The sequence below is a fragment of the Wallemia mellicola genome (assembly GCF_000263375.1).
Source record: "Wallemia mellicola CBS 633.66 unplaced genomic scaffold WALSEscaffold_14, whole genome shotgun sequence".
Lineage (NCBI taxonomy): Eukaryota > Fungi > Basidiomycota > Wallemiomycetes > Wallemiales > Wallemiaceae > Wallemia > Wallemia mellicola.
In genome coordinates, this window is record NW_006531971.1 from 67918 (window position 1) to 86281 (window position 18364).

At 36.3% G+C, this 18364-nt stretch overlaps 14 protein-coding genes across 14 annotated transcripts; 4 read left to right on the forward strand and 10 right to left on the reverse strand.

Moving 5' to 3' along the window:
- Positions 1–46: 46 nt before the first annotated feature.
- WALSEDRAFT_60716 (hypothetical protein) lies at positions 47–3362 on the reverse strand. Its single transcript, XM_006959013.1, has 3 exons — positions 3298–3362; positions 609–3247; positions 47–561 (listed from the first exon to the last, which is right to left on the reverse strand). The coding sequence occupies exon 2, from the start codon at positions 2167–2169 to the stop codon at positions 916–918; it is 1254 nt and encodes a 417-aa protein (XP_006959075.1). The 5' UTR covers positions 2170–3247; positions 3298–3362; the 3' UTR covers positions 47–561; positions 609–915.
- WALSEDRAFT_33035 (hypothetical protein) lies at positions 59–2054 on the reverse strand. Its single transcript, XM_006959014.1, has 2 exons — positions 609–2054; positions 59–561 (listed from the first exon to the last, which is right to left on the reverse strand). Exons 1-2 carry the CDS (start codon positions 810–812, stop codon positions 106–108), a joined length of 660 nt encoding a protein of 219 aa, XP_006959076.1. The 5' UTR covers positions 813–2054; the 3' UTR covers positions 59–105.
- On the reverse strand, positions 2107–3362 carry WALSEDRAFT_33036 (cytoplasm protein). Its single transcript, XM_006959015.1, has 2 exons — positions 3300–3362; positions 2107–3249 (listed from the first exon to the last, which is right to left on the reverse strand). Exons 1-2 carry the CDS (start codon positions 3342–3344, stop codon positions 2191–2193), a joined length of 1104 nt encoding a protein of 367 aa, XP_006959077.1. The 5' UTR covers positions 3345–3362; the 3' UTR covers positions 2107–2190.
- Positions 3363–5007: 1645 nt separating this feature from the next.
- On the reverse strand, positions 5008–5290 carry WALSEDRAFT_19940 (hypothetical protein; the record flags this gene model as incomplete). The annotated part of the gene is made up of 2 exons (XM_006958987.1): positions 5008–5118; positions 5168–5290. Coding segments are annotated over 2 exons (234 nt in total), but the record flags the coding sequence as incomplete, so codon positions are not given.
- WALSEDRAFT_69496 (hypothetical protein) lies at positions 5223–6671 on the forward strand (the record flags this gene model as incomplete). The annotated part of the gene is made up of 3 exons (XM_006959016.1): positions 5223–5993; positions 6040–6153; positions 6199–6671. The coding sequence occupies exons 1-3, from the start codon at positions 5984–5986 to the stop codon at positions 6669–6671; spliced, it is 597 nt and encodes a 198-aa protein (XP_006959078.1). The 5' UTR covers positions 5223–5983.
- WALSEDRAFT_64979 (RNA-binding domain-containing protein) lies at positions 5318–5887 on the reverse strand (the record flags this gene model as incomplete). The annotated part of the gene is made up of 2 exons (XM_006959017.1): positions 5318–5734; positions 5777–5887. 2 exons carry the CDS (start codon positions 5885–5887, stop codon positions 5318–5320), a joined length of 528 nt encoding a protein of 175 aa, XP_006959079.1.
- Positions 6631–9059, reverse strand: WALSEDRAFT_39282 (hypothetical protein). Its single transcript, XM_006959018.1, has 4 exons — positions 9034–9059; positions 7671–8986; positions 7534–7623; positions 6631–7490 (listed from the first exon to the last, which is right to left on the reverse strand). The coding sequence occupies exons 2-4, from the start codon at positions 8829–8831 to the stop codon at positions 6696–6698; spliced, it is 2046 nt and encodes a 681-aa protein (XP_006959080.1). The 5' UTR covers positions 8832–8986; positions 9034–9059; the 3' UTR covers positions 6631–6695.
- Positions 9060–9172: 113 nt separating this feature from the next.
- WALSEDRAFT_19787 (vacuolar protein sorting 55) lies at positions 9173–9672 on the forward strand (the record flags this gene model as incomplete). The annotated part of the gene is made up of 3 exons (XM_006958981.1): positions 9173–9281; positions 9328–9415; positions 9477–9672. The coding sequence occupies 3 exons, from the start codon at positions 9173–9175 to the stop codon at positions 9670–9672; spliced, it is 393 nt and encodes a 130-aa protein (XP_006959043.1).
- A 636-nt stretch (positions 9673–10308) lies between these two features.
- WALSEDRAFT_29279 (Mis12-domain-containing protein) lies at positions 10309–11165 on the reverse strand (the record flags this gene model as incomplete). The annotated part of the gene is made up of 2 exons (XM_006959019.1): positions 10309–10686; positions 10725–11165. 2 exons carry the CDS (start codon positions 11163–11165, stop codon positions 10309–10311), a joined length of 819 nt encoding a protein of 272 aa, XP_006959081.1.
- Positions 11166–11261: 96 nt separating this feature from the next.
- On the reverse strand, positions 11262–12547 carry WALSEDRAFT_69498 (zf-DHHC-domain-containing protein; the record flags this gene model as incomplete). Its single annotated transcript, XM_006959020.1, has 2 exons — positions 11262–11569; positions 11615–12547. 2 exons carry the CDS (start codon positions 12545–12547, stop codon positions 11303–11305), a joined length of 1200 nt encoding a protein of 399 aa, XP_006959082.1. The 3' UTR covers positions 11262–11302.
- Positions 12537–13623, reverse strand: WALSEDRAFT_60718 (isopentenyl diphosphate isomerase). The gene is made up of 2 exons (XM_006959021.1): positions 13557–13623; positions 12537–13507 (listed from the first exon to the last, which is right to left on the reverse strand). Exons 1-2 carry the CDS (start codon positions 13598–13600, stop codon positions 12880–12882), a joined length of 672 nt encoding a protein of 223 aa, XP_006959083.1. The 5' UTR covers positions 13601–13623; the 3' UTR covers positions 12537–12879.
- Positions 13606–14825, forward strand: WALSEDRAFT_60719 (hypothetical protein). Its single transcript, XM_006959022.1, has 2 exons — positions 13606–14241; positions 14291–14825. The coding sequence occupies exons 1-2, from the start codon at positions 13640–13642 to the stop codon at positions 14796–14798; spliced, it is 1110 nt and encodes a 369-aa protein (XP_006959084.1). The 5' UTR covers positions 13606–13639; the 3' UTR covers positions 14799–14825.
- A 29-nt stretch (positions 14826–14854) lies between these two features.
- WALSEDRAFT_60721 (UTP--glucose-1-phosphate uridylyltransferase) lies at positions 14855–18229 on the reverse strand. Its single transcript, XM_006959023.1, has 7 exons — positions 18065–18229; positions 17972–18020; positions 17847–17915; positions 17773–17799; positions 17649–17725; positions 15586–17603; positions 14855–15537 (listed from the first exon to the last, which is right to left on the reverse strand). The coding sequence occupies exons 2-6, from the start codon at positions 18014–18016 to the stop codon at positions 16328–16330; spliced, it is 1494 nt and encodes a 497-aa protein (XP_006959085.1). The 5' UTR covers positions 18017–18020; positions 18065–18229; the 3' UTR covers positions 14855–15537; positions 15586–16327.
- On the forward strand, positions 14860–17603 carry WALSEDRAFT_69501 (PAXNEB-domain-containing protein; the record flags this gene model as incomplete). Its single annotated transcript, XM_006959024.1, has 2 exons — positions 14860–15537; positions 15586–17603. 2 exons carry the CDS (start codon positions 14860–14862, stop codon positions 16195–16197), a joined length of 1290 nt encoding a protein of 429 aa, XP_006959086.1. The 3' UTR covers positions 16198–17603.
- Positions 18230–18364: the final 135 nt, after the last annotated feature.

Consider the following 18364-nt stretch of genomic DNA (forward strand, 5'->3'; position numbering starts at 1 on the left):
ATAATTAAAACAGTTAACATGCCTTTGAACAACTAAAAAGTAGCAAGTAATGCTGAATGAATATATCTATTAAAGGTATTTTGAGTTGGTTTACTAATTAGGAATTTACAAGAAAGATACTGTTACAATAGTAAGTGCAGAGACAAAAAGGGCAGATGTCTTGAAAGCACTATATCCGGAGGAGTCAGGCTCAACTTCATCCTGCTTTGATCCACCTCCATCTTTAATCTTCTCTTCTGCCGCATCTGATGCAGGGTAATTGTGATGCAAAGGTAAAGTATCCTGATCTACATGTCCTGGTTGTAGAAGACCAATACCCCATGGTGTATCTTTACCAGATTTTGGTTGTGTTGAATGAGCTGGTGGTACAGAAGATCCATCAGTGTCTGTAATAGTGAATCTTGTTGACCATGTTTTATCAGTTGCATTGTCTGAATTATAGAATTGCAAAAAGTAAATTTGTGAATGTGGATTTACTGTCTCTGGTAAAGTCCACTCCAATTTGCCTTTCTTTTCATCATCATCAACTGTTATGTTTTCTGCAACTTTACCAACAAAAATCTATAAATCGTTAAATCAAGCTAAATATTTCAAAAAAATGAACATACTGTGTATAAATCAGGACCTGTCATCAGTTCAATTGAAAACTTATCCCATTTAGTATCCTTATCGTCATTATCAATCTTATATTGAATAGTTTGCTTTGAACCGACAGCCCATTTTGAATCAGGTGAAGGTTCAGTTGGTAAAACTTTCGCTAACGATTCAATTGATAAACTCAATAATACCAAAAGCGTTGCCGACTTAAACATAATGATGGTATAAAACAACTTATTATTCATTGAATATTGGTTTAAATTTAGTGCATATCTTGACTGGAATGAATAAATGTGATGAAATTTTTCCATGATCATATTAATTTAAAAGTTTACTATTTATGTGTTTATATAATGAAATAAATAGTTGCCTATCATTTCCATACAGCCATGTGATTTTTAGTGAACATTCCATACTATCGTAATTGAATCTCAGCTTTGTTATTTTATTCGAATCAACTGGTAGTGTTTCACCTTTCATCAACTTTCTTCTAACACTCCTTGACCAAGTTTCGTCACCAACGAGCGTCAATTGCATAAAATTATCATTGTATGAATCTATCGATAGGTTTTGAATATTGATAAAGACATAATTGATTAAATAATCTAATGATTTGTCAGTGCTTATGTACACTTCATTTGAAGGAGGATTTAAACTTTTAAAGGTGCCACCTTCAATCCTCATCAAATGATTTGGTAACCGATCATAATAAAACGACCAAGCTAGAACCCATCTACGAGTAGAACCCAAAGTAATTTCTTTTAACGCATAATTATTGACATTAAGTTGCCTTAATTTGTTAATCAACACCTCCAAAGAAGAGAATTTTCCTAGTAAACTTGAGTACCACTTGAAGAGGCGCTGATTATTCAAAGATTCGTCGATGAGATTGCTAACAAATGAGGTTTCACCACCTTCTGTTACAATCTCATTGAAAGAACCTAAGTTCATGCTTTTTGGTTTTGTTGATTTAAAATTTTCTAAATGTTTAATCTCTTCAATTGACTCATAGAAAGGTGGATTGCATAATTGGCAATTGATTTCATTTTCAGAAATGTTATCAATAACAACTGACGGTATCAAATTATCCTGTTTAGTAGTTTTGTATAACTTAATATTATCGTTTAAATTGTTATTCGTTGTATTTATATTGGCCAATTCAAGCGAATCTATATCAATATCTGTACCATATGTGACCGCATTATCATAAACTCTAGATATTAACAAAGGATAAACTGGTAATGGACCTGTACCGATGTCGAGAATGTTGACCTTCTTATTGGTAGTAGCGTCATATCCAGAGAGATCAAAAATGTAATTTATATAGTCCAATCTATTAGGTAAAGTTGGAATTAGATTATTTGAAGGTAATTTAACGCGTAAATTAAAATCTTTTTCTAATAAACACTTAGTTAAACACCTAATAGAGTCTTCGTCTTTAAAATTGATAGTGAATTCAAAATTTTTATTATTAATAGGTATTAAATATTCTCTTAGCTCAGGGCAACTGAGGGATAAATCCTTAAAATTTATTGGCTTTTTATAAATATTTTTATTAACAATAATCGTCATCGTTCTGGATCAAAGAGGTGTTTAATGTTTAACTAAACATAAAACATCTTCATCATCTAAAACGTGATCTAATCCAACCTTTTGTCCTCTTGGATGCTTTGAAGATTTACCCCAAACAATTGCGTACTTCAATTGTTTAGCAATTTCTTTGTGTATAGCATGAGCAAAGTGCTCAACTGTACATCTACCCCTTCTCAAAACAACTGGTGCTGTATAATCTGGTGCTCTACCTTTAGGTCTTGTGTAAACTCTAACTAATTGTAATCTTTCCCACATAATTTCAATTAATTCATCGATGTTTAACCATTGTGATGAAGAAATTGGAACTGAGTTTGGAATTTGATATAATAAATCTAATTCTTCGATTGAAATTGCATCAATTTTGTTTAGAACGTATATACAAGGTATATACACTCTGTTACCTTCAACGACATCAATTAATTGATCAACAGAAATGTCTTCTCTGATCATAACATCGGCGTTTGGAATTTTATATTCTGATAAAACAGCTTTAATCTCTTCATGTTCAATTTGTGTGAGTGGTACTGTATTTGTAATAGCTATACCACCTTTTTCCTTCTTCTTAACAGAAAGATTTGGTGGTTTCTGATTAAGTCTAATACCGAATCCTTCTAATTCCCTTTCAATAACGCCCTTATCGTTTAATGGTTTAAGAACATCTAAAACGATGAAAATCAAGTTACACGTTCTAGATACTGCGATAACTTGTCTACCTCTACCTTTACCATCTTTTGCACCTTCAATAATACCAGGTAAATCCAAAACTTGTATAGGTGCGCCAAATACATTCATAGTACCAGGTACTGTTGTTAAAGTAGTGAACTCGTAAGCGGCTTGCTCAGAGTGTGTACCCGTTAACTTTGACATTAAAGTTGATTTACCAACGGAAGGGAAACCAATGAAACCGACGGAAGCCAAACCAGTTTTTGCTACATCGAAGCCAACACCTGGGCCACCGCCACCTCCGGATGAAGGTGTTAACAACTCCTTCTTATATTTACTCAATTTAGCCTTTAACTGACCCAAATGATAGTTTGTGTTCTTATTCTTTTGGGTTCTTTGAGAGTGATTTAACTAAAGTTAAAATATAGTAATAAATAAACTTACCTGGCCATTTCATCCTCGATTTCCTTAATTTTTTGAACCGTCGACATCTTGAAATTTGGTGGTGCAAGATTAAGATTTGACGATGATGTATTCTCTTTCAAAACAATAATAATAATGTATCTAATAAATAAACAGAAGAAAAACCAAAATATATTATAGATGTATTGTCCGTTTATGAAAATCTAGTCCTGCTATTAACAATTATTGTTGTGGTGGCGGTTGCTGTGGCTGTGGTTGTGAAGGAGGGTTTAATGCGTGTAGAGGTGTCATTGACATGAAACTATGTATTGATTTTCCGCTCGTGTTTATGCCTGGCGATTGTGGTGGACTTGGTCCATTGCTATTTGATGCAGAATTTGGCAAACTATTAGGTAAGGACCTTATAGCACTTTGCATAGGAGTAGATGAACTACCAGAAACACTACTGCTTGGACTTGGATGTACTGGTTCAGGTGGTGATCGTAATATCTCTTCGATCTTGTTTCTATTATCTAAAGGTAAAGCGGGTGGAGGATTGGCATAACCGATATCGCCAGTTGTATTGTTTGTTGTATTCGATGATGATGCTAGAGGTGGCAGTCTAAAGTTGGTGAAGTGTACAGGCGAACTTGCTCTACTACTCGCCCTACTGACGTTTGGTGAATTATGCGCAGAAGTTGTAGGTGTGCCAGTTTTACTATTTAAATTCAAGTAAGTAGGGTTTGGATACGCGCCGGTTGTTGTTTGATTAGGAAATAGGTTGAGTGATCTCAGCGGACCTAAAACTGGTGAACTTGATGGTGTGAACTCTATACCACCTGGTACAACAGGATAAGTGCCTAAATTTTGCTGTATAGAAGAGTGTTGTTGTTTGATAGGATTATAACTTGTAGTCTTTACATCTTCCGGATCACTAAAGTCACTCTCCGCGGAGCTTGCTGGACTAACAGTTTGTGATTGTTCAGCTGAAGAGGTGTATGAAGCATATGGGTGGAAGTTGTGCCTATGCGTTCTTAAATGTGGCGGTTCTGTGACAGTGTGCTCCCTTGAATTTAAAGAACTCAAGTGGTCTCCAGAATATGATTTGTGAAACGGCATGGAAGAAGCTGCAATTGATTGGGGTTGAGGTTGATAAAGTTTGTTATTCGACATTAATTTATCACTTTTCATTCTCTTTGATTGCTGATTCATCTGTCTACAATCATCGTGATCGCAGTTTATATCATCGTTTAGACTGATAGCTGGTTGATTTAAATCAGGACGATGACATTTAATTGGATCTTGGAAGCTGTTAAATTGTTTCGTTGGGTTTTGTAAAGTGTAGGGCATTGTAAATCGTTGAGCCGGTGGGTTGAAGTAACCATATTGTGAGGCGTAAGGGTTAAAGGAAGCATTAGGTGAGCTGGAAGTTGAAGTAGGTTGTGGGGAAATGCCATCCTTGAGCTGTCTATGTCGAAACTCGAATTCGGCTCTTCGAAGAGCCTCCTCTCTCTCGAGCTCGTAGAGCTGGTCGGCGGCAGCAGCAGCCAATGCTGACATTTCATTAGCTGGTTGGTAAACGGTTGGTGGGAATGAGGAAGTGTAGTTGTAGGGGTTGTAATTAAAGTTCGTTGTCGGAATTGTAACTGGGTTGGCCTGAGCTGAATTTTGGGAAGGAACAGAAGGAGATGATTGACTAGCAACTGAAGTATTGTTTTGTACAGACTTTTTTCCTCTCCCTTTCGGATTTGTGTGCGTACGTAAATGCCTGGTCAATTCATCCGATCGACTAAATCTTTTCTGACAGCCTGGGTGTGTGCATTGATGAGGCTTCTCACCCGTGTGAGTACGTATGTGTCTAGTCTAATTATAGTGTCAGCAAATATCAGGAGCTGCTGCTAGGAACACCCACCTGATGCTCTAATCTATAAAATGCTCTGTCACATAACGGACATTTATACGGTCTCGGTATTTTAGATTTGTCTACATTTAGTGCGTCTTCAATAGCTTTTAGTTTAGATTTATCGTTTGCCATATGGTGGTACAAGAGAGAGGTAGAAATTTAATCTTCTGCGTTTCTTTTCTTAGAATTGTTAGAATAAGATTGATCACCGTTATCCCCAGATGGTACTTGTCCCTTGAGGTGTCCCCAGCCACCTCGACCACTATCGTATTCTTGTCTATACTCATCACGGACTTGTCCACCAGACCTTCCTCTACCGAATTGTCTGCCGTCTTTGTAACCTTGTGCGTCTAAGTCGCAGCGTATGACTCTCTCGTCGAGCTTTGTACCGTTGATGTATCTTAAGGCTTCAACTGCTTCCTGGTGACTATAATACTCGACGAAGGCGAATCCACAGGGATGTTTAGTATTCCTGTCTAATCCCATAATAATCCTTTTGATGCCTTGTCCAGATGCAACTCTCGCGAATAATTCATAAATCTGCTCTTCTGTTGTGTAGAATGAGAGATTACCGCACTATTAGCCGTTAGAAATGAAAGATAAGAGAGATGGACATACATAGAGTGTCGTACTCCTTTCTAACATCTCCCTCTGCTTCTCTGGATCAATCCTAGATCTCGTATCTTTATAAGTTGATGGACCATCGAGTGGTTGAATAACGTCGCTCATCGTTAGAGATAAAGGAGTAATAAATAGGAAATTATACAATAGTACTATATTTTATAGCTTATATACAATTATTATCTACTTTATTACTTAACAGCGATGTTATCCAGTTAGTTTTACTTTAATAAATTCATTCTTTATTAACAATTAATTAGAATATCACTATAAATTAACAAACATCCCTTCTACAGCTACCCTCAACGATATAAAGAGACTCATAGCGAGATCTGCGAAGACAAACCCTCTGTCAGCAGATAGTAACTTCCAAGGTGAGTATATATAGCTTATTCTACTCTCCTTTAAGATCCCATAAGTCGCTTTTTATACTAGCAAATTCCCAAACGACACTCACAGAGCTAATGTAAAATTCACAAACAATCAAGTTAGGGAAAGCTTCAAAAGATCCCTAAGGGTTTTCGATAGACTCAGTTTATCAACCTCTCAATTAAAGTGTACCGAAATCACGAAAGATAAGGATGAATTGAACGGTTTGACTCACTATCAGCCTTCCAGCCATCCCGGCCAGACAGTTTTGATAACAGGTTTACCGGGTAGACTCATACAGCATGACATACAAAACTGGTTGAGGTCATATCACGTTGACCAATCCTCAAATTCTTCACAAGAACCAATCACAAGCTTACATATTCCTTCTGATAAGTTCAACGGTACCTCGAAGTGGCTAGTCCGATTGAACTCTATATCAGAAGCACACAGATTAGTTAGAAATCTCCACCAAACTAATTGGGATAACCAATTCCTTATTCATGCAAAAATAACTTATTAAAACTCTAATCTATAATATAGACATCTACTTTTCGTATTTTCTTTGTCTCTTTTCTTCGCGCTTCTCCTGACGTGTGCGAGTGTCTGCTTTGTCTTCTGTTTCACCGGAGGTAGTATCTTCGTTACTAGCATTCTTGCGCTTTTTACTGCTCTTCGAACCCCTCTTATCCTCACTTTGATTTATTGATAACATCTCGTTAGCCAATTTCCCATTGAATACTCTAGGTGCCTTTTTGATATTGTTAATCTTATTTAATCCCGCATTCTTTATCTCTTGAGCTGTTTTCTCTTTCCAGTCATCATACCTTCTTCTAAATAATGATAAGTCTACCTTCCTACTAAGATACTTTCCATATGGCGAACCTGCCAAATAGTCCTCATGTTCAATTAATGAATTTGCGATCTTTTCTCTAAAGTATCCATCTGAAGTTTCATATATCTTTTCAGCTACTCTACTACCAACGCGCATATCAGCCATCAAGTGGTAATTACCAACCAACTTCAATCTCAATTTATGCTTATATTTGAAAGCGATATTATCAGACTCAATTAAACCATCAATTATACGTGAAGCCGATGAGGATCCGCATATTTCTAACAGCTTATCAGTGTCTAAGTTGATAACTGATTCAATGATCTTGTCATTTAATGGACTGCCGTATTGATAAATTGATTGGATTAATTGGGCACCTGGGACGGTATAAATATCATCATCTCCACTATCCTTCTTCTTCTTTTTGTTCGTTTTTCTTTCATCTCCTGAGCTTTCCTCGTCTGCTTCGTCATTCTCGAATGTTTCTTTATGAAAACGACGGTACGACTGTTACTATTTAGATGATGCAACTAAAGGGGAAAAAACATACCTTCCATCTTTTCATTTCTAAAATACATGGTATAATATGCTTTGCTTGTGCAGTACTAGTCGTACTCAATCCGAAGCAATGCATTATCATCTAGAGATATGTTCAGTGAGATTAGAGTGACAAAACTAGTCACCTACACTTAAGACTTCATCTTTGAAAACATTTCTAGCAACTACCACATCAGAAATAGCCAATAATGGGCCACTTCTACCAGTCTTGATTAATTTACTACCGCTCTCACGAATCAACGAGATAGTTTCATTTAATTGGGCATTAACGAACTCTTCATTGAGATTCTCGTCTGTTCCGAGTCTCGCCAACGCTTTAGCATAGACGAAATTACCAACAGGGTGCTTCATACATCTCGTACCACCTTTAGCTGTAAAGTAAAGCTTCCAAATTTCTTCAAAAACAGATGAACTTGCACATTCAATAGCAGTTTCAGTTGTATGACTTGCCGTAGTATCAAGTAAAGTAGTAGTAATGTGTCCACTTTGTTTAGTTTCTTCAGATGATTGAAGTTGGGCAATCAGACCATCAAGCCATGAATCAAGGAAGCTGTCTGTCTTATCATTCTCTCCATTATTTCTTTCGTATTGTAGTAGCAGTTGAAGGACAGGTGCGCCATGATCACTAACACCAAAAGCTCTGATTTCGGCAGACGAACTAAAGGAATCGAAGAGAGCTTTGCGGAGACGGTTAAACAACTCTTTAAAGTGTTTTGGGGGACGATATTCTTCGTCTTCATATTGTTGTTCATTGACGGCATCAAAATTGTCATTCCTGTTTAACCAACTTTTTGATTTCTTTGAACGTTTGAGAACATTCTCACTTGTATCACCAGATAATAAATGAAGTAAATACCTAATTGGGTAGGTAGCATTCTGATTGAGAATCAAATCACCGACAAATGGTAAGATTTCTTCAACAAGATCATTCAAGAGCGTTGTGAAGGTACGTAATTGACCGACACTCTCAGGGTCTTGGTTTGGAGGTTGTGCAATATCACCATTGCTCTCTCTCATGATTGTTCCTTTAGATGTCTCCAAGAGAGTTTCAATTACATGACTACCGAAGCTGTTACTAATCACAGCGTTGATTTGTCCCATTAAGGCATCAGCGAAAACCCTCTTTTCAAAGTCGCCTACGCGTTTAAGCATGTGTTCAACCATGAGAGCGCATTCTGGATCGGTTGATAAGGCCAATTCGTGAGAGGACATTTCAGACAAGGTTGCTTCTATCATCATGGAGTATTCCTCGCTGTCATCTTGACTAGCATTTGTAAGTCGTTTGTCCATATCCCTCAAATAACTTTTCAAATCTGGGTTGAGAATACCAAATGGTGTAGAAGTTTGTTGAGTGTTGACTATCCATTCTGGTGCTGTCTCTATAGGTTCTTGAGGTTGCTGTGTCTCGTCTGGATGCTCGTCAAGCTTTTTTGTAACTCTTTTAGCTGTAGAGATATTAGATTAAGCGTTGTAAGAGCAGAGATGAACGCACCCCTCTTTCTAATCTGCTCTTTTGGCCTAATAGATTGTCAGTAAAGCGTGTCTATTAATTATTTAGTAGATCTCACATCTAGACTGATGGTAGTTTAATTACAAGCTTGCTTCCTAACCACCAAGTCAGACTATACAAAATGGCAGGATTAAAATCTATTATTGCTCTATCATTGGTATTAGCCTTGGGTTTCCTGCTTGTGATCCTAAGTTGTGCACTTTGGGGTAACTGGTTACCATTGTTATCTGGTTAGTATAGCTATAGTAGTATATATCGATATTGAAATTGCATTAGCATTCCTATTCGCGTTTGCACCTCTACCAAACTCAATTGCTAGCCGATGCGGCAGTTACTCATACTCAAGTTATGATGAACCTAATACGTAAGCAAATGACTTTATAACGGTCCACATATTATACACCGATATCTAACCTTTATTACAGCGCATTACAAGATTTCGCTAGATTCTTCACTTCTATCACTTTAGTTACAGGCGCTGCATTACCACTTGTCTTAGCTCATGCAGGTATATTGGCAACGACATCATCGATAATGTCAGTCATTGGTGGTGCATTAATCTATATTACTATTATCGCATTCGGTAGCTCGTTCCAATCAGGAGAATCTGACGAATTTTAACGAATTCACACGTTAATTTACTTACTTTTTATATCCTTGTGTATCAATCTATCAATTTGAATTTCAATTAGTTTGTATAATGTCTAAATTACTATTGAATTCTCGTGATTTTCTTTCAAGTGAGTTGCTTTAACTTCATTACTATCACTTTACTATAATGCATGCAAAGAAGCGATTTTATGTATTGAAACAACTATTATGATTCATCCTAGCTGCAAAATATCCAATCATTCTCTATAATGACTGCAAATCATTCTACGTGAAGCCTGAAGTGCATAGATGCTCTCCTCTCTAATCAGGCTTACTGTAAGTGTTTTGAAAAGTTAGACATATTTAAAAGCATTCAGACCAATGGGAGTTTTCTATATGAGTTAAACTTATTGATGTGCTATGTAATCAAATAATTCTCTATTGGTTTCGCTTCTTGTACTATCTTGGGTATGTTTCATACGTCGCGGTCAATAACTAGAAACATGCGTAGAAATATTAAACTACTTTTAGTTGTGAAATCACCGACTAAATCAGCTAGTTTTGAATGAATAATGTGAAAGAACCACAACAAATATGTAATAATCTTTCTAAATAAATAGTAATACATACAACAACAAAAAAGTACAAATTAAGCATGACTATAAACTATCTAAAGCTATTCAAGTCGTCTATATTAGCAATAGAGTTGAACTCTGAGGTAATCTTTGAAACGCTTTCATCCTTGATCAGGCGATTAGATTGCCAGTTAATATAACCAATTCTGCCTATTTGCCAAATAGCCAGGTCATCACCAGATTTCGTATTAGGGAGGGTAACCTGGAATGGATCCACTTCTTTCAAAGCAATTAAGTTATTATGAAGGCTTTTCAGATTCGCTGTGAGTGTTATATGCTTATCTGCCAGCGTTGTTATATTCTCGATTATAGTTTCACGTTCTTTCGCCTCTCTCCTTTGCTTCTCTATTGCATTTTCCTTTTGTCTGCACTCTGAGCGGAGTTTACGGTTGAGTTTTTCCAACTGCCGCTGTTAGAAAGGTGTAGATCTATGAGAAACAAGCTCACCTGTTGTAATTCCTTTCTTTTCGCGTTCAACTGATCTATCTCAGCTTGCTCTTCTTCTTCCGATTGCGGTAGGTCTGAAGGTATTTCCAAATCACAATACTGAGGTAAGAAAGCAGTTGGTATACACTCCAATTCATCCGGTATGGTAAGTATATTCCTCAACAAATAGATCTCCATTTTGTCGACATTCTTATCAATCAGGTGTTCCAACAAGGTCTGTAGTCTATGTATACCTTGACGAATTTGATTTTGAAATTTACCATCACTATCAATATCCAGCCCCTGTTCAGCTAGTATAGCTACGAAGAAATCTTCAATCGCGTCCATGATCTGACCAACAGGTTCATTAAAGTGATTGACGTAATCATCAACTAAAGCTAAAGGTGTATATCCGAAATGACCAGTCAAGAATTCATTTTTATAATGCTCTGGTACTGGCATTATTGATCTATTGAGAATGACGATTATGGTTTAATGACGCGACGCGAGAAAAACGCGATATTGAGAAAAAATAAAAATAAAAAATTGGTATATTTAATTAAAAGTACATTGTAGTTATCTATAAAATATTAAAACTATTAATTAGCCTCACTATTCGGCTTCCTTGAATCTGTATAAGCGTGTTTATTGAAGTTGACATATGAGTAATTCGAACCAGGCCTGAATACCATCCAAAGAATGTTTGATATGTATGATTTATGTGAGAATGGATTGAAGTTTGACCTATTCGAACCATTTAAATCGGTTGTGAATGGGTTCTGACTGTTTTCAGTATCTGATTTTTGGGCTTTTGATAAAGCCTTTGAGCGGAGTTGCTCTATAGTTGTGCTATTTATAATAACGAGCTGAGTGTACGTCAGTTGGTGTCTTCTATTAAAAAGGAAACTCACTCTAGTGTGGTAGGCTAAGAGTAGCGAGATTGGAATCAATAAGATGATTGACAACAAAAAGATGACAGCGGATGCAGGATCTTGTTGTAGTGATTGTTTAAACGATTGATCATCTGATACTCTCGTATTCTTAGTCAACTGCCAGATGTGTATAGCAGCAAATACCGCGTAATAAATGAGAGTAACAGTTGTAACTAAACAGAATACCAAAAACGAAGGGTAGTTCCTTCTACCAATACAGATATTCAAAAAAGAACAATGGTGGTCAATGCCATCAATGCAGCTGTTGCACAACCTACAATGACTTGCTCTTGGAGGTCTTACAAGTTGACAAATATCGCAATACTTGACTCTGACTAAACCATCTCTAATTGTAACATCCTTTGGTAATGTATCTAATGAATTTCGGTCGATATTGACTGGTAGAATACCAGGATCTGAAAAGGCGGTTTTGATCATTGAAGACCAAACCAATAAAGTGAGATATGCAGCTATTATGGCTACTGCTGGAGATAAAGTGAACCATAAGTCGACGGCTACACGTCCGAAAAAGATCGCGGGTAGACCTAAAATTAAAATAACGCTAGCTATGAAGGCTGATGGATTATCTTTTGAAGTCAGTAGGTTACCAAAGCAGCAGAAGCGCAAGTTGGCTGATGATAGCTTGTAATTCTTTAGAGAGAGCTGCTTATTGTAAGGGTTGCTATTGAAGTGTATAGGAGGTTGTTTTAGAGAGTGTAAGCTGACTGTGGATATAGACTGCTGTGGGTGTAAACTAGTAGCTGTAACTTGGTTTTCATCGTGATTGCAGTTGTTGTTGTATATGTTAGAGTTCAAATTCAACAAACTATTTAACTTTATTGAATTGTTATTACTATTACTCTTTATATTCCTAGATGCGTTATAAAACGCTCGATGTGGTAAAACGGTCATCAAGGTCGACAAGGAAGATGGATAGACTGACGCAAATACAAATAAAGGTTGAGAACTTGATTATAATAATGTATTCTACTTTTAATTTCATTTTAAAGCAATCAAAGTTCAAGTCTATTGGTGCTTTATCTGCAACTTCAAACGTCGGCTCAAATGATGTCGATAGCAATCTAGTTGAACTATCAGTCGATTTATTAAAACAATTCAATCAATTGCGAGTACTAATAGACCATCTACCCCAGTCAACAGACATCTTAACCGAAAATTTTAACGATGAATATATGAAGACAATAGAGCAAACAAAGGTATTAAATGATGATATAACTAATTACTTAAATCATTCTATATAACTTGTCATCTTGAACGAGTTTCTCTCCCTTGAGCAATTGATCCCACCATTTAAACAACAACTCATCTCCAATTAACTCGAACCAAGGCGTCAACTTATACTGGTCCTTATCGTTCATCATATCCTTCAACTCCTGTTGATTGACGTATCTAGATTCAGAAATTTCATTTGGGTTGATATCCAATTCAACATCCGCCTTGATGAATAAGATATAGTCTATTTCGTGTTCACCCCATAAGCTATCAGATGGAGCTAAATAATGTATTCTAGTTAAATAATCGAATTGATCAGGTTTTAAACCTTTTATACCTAATTCATGCTCTAACTTTCTAATTGCCGCGTTCTTTGCACCTGGTATACCGTCTAATTCTGACTTAATAGCTAATGGGTGACTGCAGCAGGTGTTTGTCCATAAATCTGGGAAAGTAATCTTCTCCTTTGATCTCTTTTGGAGGAGTAATCTACCATCGGATGGTCTAAACAGGAAAGTAGAGAATGCTCTATGCAGCATTCCTTTATTGATATTATCCATAAGATGACAGTCCTTTTTTGATACATCGCCCATAACGTTATCATTCTCATCTAAAAGTATACATCTCTCTTCCATTAATCTTGTTGTATGAATAAGATAAAGAATAAAGAGTCTAACAGACTGCTCACCTAATTTGCTCTAAATCGTACTCATCTTTTGACAGTTCAACCATTTTTGCTCTTCGAAGTAAACGACGAGGACGTAAAAAATAATGTCAACTTCTTTAGCCTCTAGATTAGCAGCTAAACAAGCCTCACAAAACGCACAAGCGCTACAGAATTCACAAGATCAACGTATAAATTTACCTTCTTATTTAAAAGATGCCGTACAAGATCCTTCTCCAGTTGAAAAGATTGAAGTTGACGCATTAGCTTTATCTAAAATAGCGAAACACTCTTCAGAGAATAAGAACGCTACTGGTATTTGCTTAGGTTTAGACATCTTATCCGTTTTGCAAGTAACCAATGTTTTCCAATCTTATACACCTTTAATCAATACTGGTAACCCAGATGAGGATGAGAGAAAGTCTAAGATTTTGAGAAATCAATATAACAGCAAAATGTGTAGAAACCTTTCAGATGTCGACTTGGATGATCAGCCAGTTGGCATTTACATCGCGATCGAATTTGGCGCAACAATCAACGAAATTTTATTATCTTACGCACCTTTGTTATCTGCACTTGGTAAAAACAAGGGATTCGTTTTACTTTACGATACTTCATCAGCTAGCAAGGGTAACCTCAACTTGAGAGCATACAAGATACAAGAGAACTTCATACAAGCTTTGCGTACCAATCAATTCTCTGAAAAGGGGTGAGTCTTCTTTTCTTCTATCACCATTCTTCTAACGCACATCTCGTAGTATCATCGAAAATCAATTAACATTCAGCGACATCTTACAAGAGTACCCAATAGAATTAAAATCTTCATCTTTAACAAAAGCATACTTAGAATCATTATCTACACCAAAAACCCCAACTGATTCAACAGTATTGAGCAAAAACTCAGCCAAAATCCTTCAACTTGATTTAGATTCACCTTTACAAGCAAATATAGACAATCTTGTTGAATCATTAGACGCATATAAGGATGAGCAATCTCAATTAGCTTTTGCTAACCGTCATTTACTCAGAGAGAGGGCAAAAGTTGAACAAAATATTCAAAAAGTTCAACAACAACGTCAATCACAAAACTTAGCTCCATTAAGTGAAAGTGAAATCCAACGTCAATTTAAGCTACCAGCCGAACCTTCAAAATTACCTTCATTAGTTTTACAAGGTCAATTAGATGGTATTTCACAAAGATTATCCGATAACGCATTGTCTTCAATATCGATGACACACCCAGATGGTTTATCTGATAAATCTTGAACTGTAAATAAATAATTTATCTTTTTTTCCCTACATTCACTCTTGTGTTTAAACTTTGATAATGTCAGCATTCAAAAGAAGAGAACCAACGACGAGCCAGCAAATAAAGGGTACGAAAGTATCACCTTCTAATGCTTCATTACATTTATCAAGTGGTAGCGCTGCAATTGATGATTTATTAGGCGGAAGTGCAGGCGGTAGAGGTGGACTAGGTATTGGGACGAATACAATAAATTTAGTAGTTGAAACTGATCCACATTCAACGTATAGCGACATTTTATTAAATTACTTTTATTCACAAGGTTTGAAATCATCGCATAAGTTATTATCTATCGGTATAGACGGTAGCAAATCAATGTGGACATCTGCAGGATCAACTGATAATGAAAAATCTGATAATGAGGATTCAGCACTCGATCATAATGAAGGTAGAGGTGAATCAAAGATAGCATGGAGGTATGAGAATATGAAAAGATTTGAAACTTCAATAAACCAGAACTATAACGATGGCGACTTTCTTAGTACATTCGATTTAACACAAAATGTACCTTTATCAACTATCAATAAAGCCAAAGAGAGGTCCTTACTTAAGGAAATTGAAGTCAATGATTACGATAAGTTAATTCAAGAAATAAAGCATGTTTGCGATGACCATAATAAGAATCCAACTTCTGTTTTACGTATAGCTATACGTAATTTAGGTAATTGGGAATACGGCGATAAGGCAACTGACAAAGTTGTGAGTAAATTAGTCATTAAACTAACAAAACATTTAACAAAGTTATAGGAACTTTTCAAATTTATTTATAAACTAAGATCAATAGTCAGATCAACAAAGTATGCGGCAGCATATATTTCAACACACTCCGATAACATAGATAAAGAAACACTGAATAGATTACTATATATTTTAGATTCATGCATCGCACTAGAAAGCTTCAGTGATGCACCACACAGAGCAACTGCATTCGCACCAAATCACGGTTTAATTCACCCATTAATGACATCTAGATTGAATTCACTGAATTCACCATCAAATAGACATTCACTTCTTCGTGGTGGTTTAATAGCAGGTGAAAATAACCTTGCTTTCAAGCTTCGTAGGCGTAAACTCGTTGTCGAAACACTTCATCTTGATGTTGAAGGCGGTAAGGGTGAAAGAAGGACAACACCATCAAATTCTTCAATAAGCGTAGAAGAAACACAAGAAAGAATAAAGAAAGCTAACCTTCATGAAGGTCATAATCATACTGGCAATGAAGTTGAAATTGAATCAACGAGCTCGACAGTCAGGTTTGCTAACGACAACGATGAGGAAACACCTCCACCATCAACTAAAAAGAAGGGCCCACGTAGGGTTGCTTTTCAATCTGATAAACCAGAATTATACGAATTCTAAACCTCTATGCACATAAATGCAAATTGATAATGGATTAAAAAAACTATATAAATGAGAGCTAAATTTATGTTTGAGATTATGGGAATAATAATAATTAATTAATAGTAAACTCAAAAAAGAATGAAGCAATCTAGTGATCGATGATTGCAAGGTTACCAGTAACCAACTTATTCTCAATAACAGAGTTATCTGGTAAAATAATCTTGTTACCTTCATTTGCAACAATAATAACTGAACCCTTGAGTACGACATTTTTACCGAAAACAACATCACCTGAAACTGTCAAGTGATCCAATTCGAGGATGTTTGGAATTGACTTGAACCTTCCTTGGAAGTTAGCAACCTTTTTGAATGTGTCACCTAATTTAATGACAGGTGTTGTGTCGAAAATTCTCTTTGGGTTACGAACCAAAACTCCGTGTTCTAAACTGTATAAATCTGATGTAATTAATAATAAATCTGAGCATGACTTGACTGGCAAGAAACGTGATCTTGGTACGTTGATACCTGCAGCACCCTTGAAGTGTTTGATAGCAGCACCAACAGCGGTTTCAAGTTGAATAACTGGTGTACCATTGTCAAGTGCCTTGTTGTTAATAATAACTTCCAAACTCAATTGTCTCTCCTCAACTACTCTCTTGATGGCCTTAAGGTTCATCCACAAGTTGTTAGTGTTGAAAATCTTAAACTTGCTAATTGACTTGAATTCTTCAACATGTTCTTTTGGAACTTGAGCAACTTCCAATAAACGTGCTTGACCTTCATAATCAATGATGGTACCACCCTTGACATCAGCCTTTGTCTTGTCTGTAACTTCCATAAAGTATTCAGCTTTTGATTCAATCATGTGTTGGTAGATGTTAAGGTCAACAACTGCACCCAAGTTGTCTACGTTTGAAACGAAAATGTATTCTTTACCTGCCTTGATGAGCTCATCGAGTAAACCAGAGTTGTAAAGTGCTTCGAAGATGTCACCGTGTCCTGGTGGGTACCAGTTGTCCTTTTGGGAGTCGAAAGAGTCTGCAGTTGGGAGTAAGCTTTCTCTACCGAATCTTGGGTAACGTGATTGGTTGAAAGTGAGAATTTGAATGTTGTGATCTTCATACTTTTGAATGAGACGCTTTGTGTCTTCGTGGGTGTTGAATGAGTTCATAAGAATGAATGGAACGTTAACACCGTAGGCGGAGTTGAGATGTTCTATTTGTCTAACAGACAAGTCAAGGAATGTCATACCGTCTCTAACTTCAATGATGGACTTTGGACCGACGCAACCCATAGTTGTACCCAAACCACCATTCAATTTCAAGACAGCTAACTTGTCGAGGATGGAATGGTCAGTAGCTTTTGGAAGGTCTGCATATGGTCTAACTTGTTCAGCTGCTGGTGGCTTAATTTTATCCCATTGGCTGTTTATTGTGAGCATTGACAGCTTTAAATAGTAAGACACTCACATCTTTTCACCTCTTGCCTTTTCATCGAGGTAACGGTTGAAAAGGTTGTAGAAACCATCCATTTCAGCCTTAAATTGCTAGGAAACGCGTAAATGAAAGTACTTAAAACTTAAAGTAATCTAACCTTTTTCGTTTGTGGGTCTTCAACGCCCTTTATTCACGCGTTAGAAATTGCAGTTATATTTTGGTTTAACCTACATCAACCAATTTGTCCAATTCTTGTCTCATAGAACGTGATGAAACGTTTGTAGTAGCTGACTTGAAGTCCTAGAAAGATGACTAGTTAGATTGACTGCGTATAATCCAACAGTAAGTCGACGAACGGTTGATGATGGCTGACGCTTTACTGATACAGTGTTTAATGACATTTATCTATTATATGTTAGTATATTCTTTGATTTATAACTTTTACTCACTTTTTATTATTTCGACTATGTCGTTTAAGAAGAAGATATGACGAGCCAATCTAGTCCTCAAATCGAACTAGTGCTGCGGGAATAAAACGGAAAAATCCAAATAAAAAAACAATAAATAATAAAAATTTGATAAATAAACAAAAAGCTCTATTTTATTACTCTTACATCAATCTTTTTGATGGCTTTCGCACAACTTTTTTTCTTTCGGATTGGAACGAATACGAATATGAACGCGTTAGTTTAAGCGTGAACGCGTTCCAGTATGTGATTTTAAACCTTTTTCTCTTAACCCAAGAAAAA

What these genes read in the sequence shown, in the direction of transcription:
- WALSEDRAFT_33036 (XM_006959015.1), bottom strand. Translation starts at nt 3,344, where the DNA reads ATGTCGACGGTTCAAAAAATTAAGGAAATCGAGGATGAAATGGCC. An exon ending in AAATCGAGGATGAAATGGCC is followed by an intron (nt 3,250 to 3,299) that starts AGGTAAGTTTAT and finishes AATCACTCTCAA; the next exon opens with AGAACCCAAAAGAATAAGAA.
- WALSEDRAFT_60718 (XM_006959021.1), bottom strand. Translation starts at nt 13,600, where the DNA reads ATGGTTGAACTGTCAAAAGATGAGTACGATTTAGAGCAAATTAG. An exon ending in TACGATTTAGAGCAAATTAG is followed by an intron (nt 13,508 to 13,556) that starts GTGAGCAGTCTG and finishes TCATACAACAAG; the next exon opens with ATTAATGGAAGAGAGATGTA.
- WALSEDRAFT_39282 (XM_006959018.1), bottom strand. Translation starts at nt 8,831, where the DNA reads ATGGACAAACGACTTACAAATGCTAGTCAAGATGACAGCGAGGAATAC. An exon ending in TCAAAGATGAAGTCTTAAGT is followed by an intron (nt 7,624 to 7,670) that starts GTAGGTGACTAG and finishes ACATATCTCTAG; the next exon opens with ATGATAATGCATTGCTTCGG. An exon ending in TAGAAATGAAAAGATGGAAG is followed by an intron (nt 7,491 to 7,533) that starts GTATGTTTTTTC and finishes AAATAGTAACAG; the next exon opens with TCGTACCGTCGTTTTCATAA.
- WALSEDRAFT_60716 (XM_006959013.1), bottom strand. Translation starts at nt 2,169, where the DNA reads ATGACGATTATTGTTAATAAAAATATTTATAAAAAGCCAATAAATTTT.
- WALSEDRAFT_60721 (XM_006959023.1), bottom strand. Translation starts at nt 18,016, where the DNA reads ATGTCATTAAACACTGTATCAGTAAAGCGTCAGCCATCATCAACC. An exon ending in AATTGGACAAATTGGTTGAT is followed by an intron (nt 17,800 to 17,846) that starts GTAGGTTAAACC and finishes GCGTGAATAAAG; the next exon opens with GGCGTTGAAGACCCACAAAC. An exon ending in AAGACCCACAAACGAAAAAG is followed by an intron (nt 17,726 to 17,772) that starts GTTAGATTACTT and finishes CGCGTTTCCTAG; the next exon opens with CAATTTAAGGCTGAAATGGA.
- WALSEDRAFT_60719 (XM_006959022.1), top strand. Translation starts at nt 13,640, where the DNA reads ATGTCAACTTCTTTAGCCTCTAGATTAGCAGCTAAACAAGCCTCACAA. An exon ending in AATCAATTCTCTGAAAAGGG is followed by an intron (nt 14,242 to 14,290) that starts GTGAGTCTTCTT and finishes CACATCTCGTAG; the next exon opens with TATCATCGAAAATCAATTAA.
- WALSEDRAFT_33035 (XM_006959014.1), bottom strand. Translation starts at nt 812, where the DNA reads ATGTTTAAGTCGGCAACGCTTTTGGTATTATTGAGTTTATCAATTGAA. An exon ending in CAGGTCCTGATTTATACACA is followed by an intron (nt 562 to 608) that starts GTATGTTCATTT and finishes AACGATTTATAG; the next exon opens with ATTTTTGTTGGTAAAGTTGC.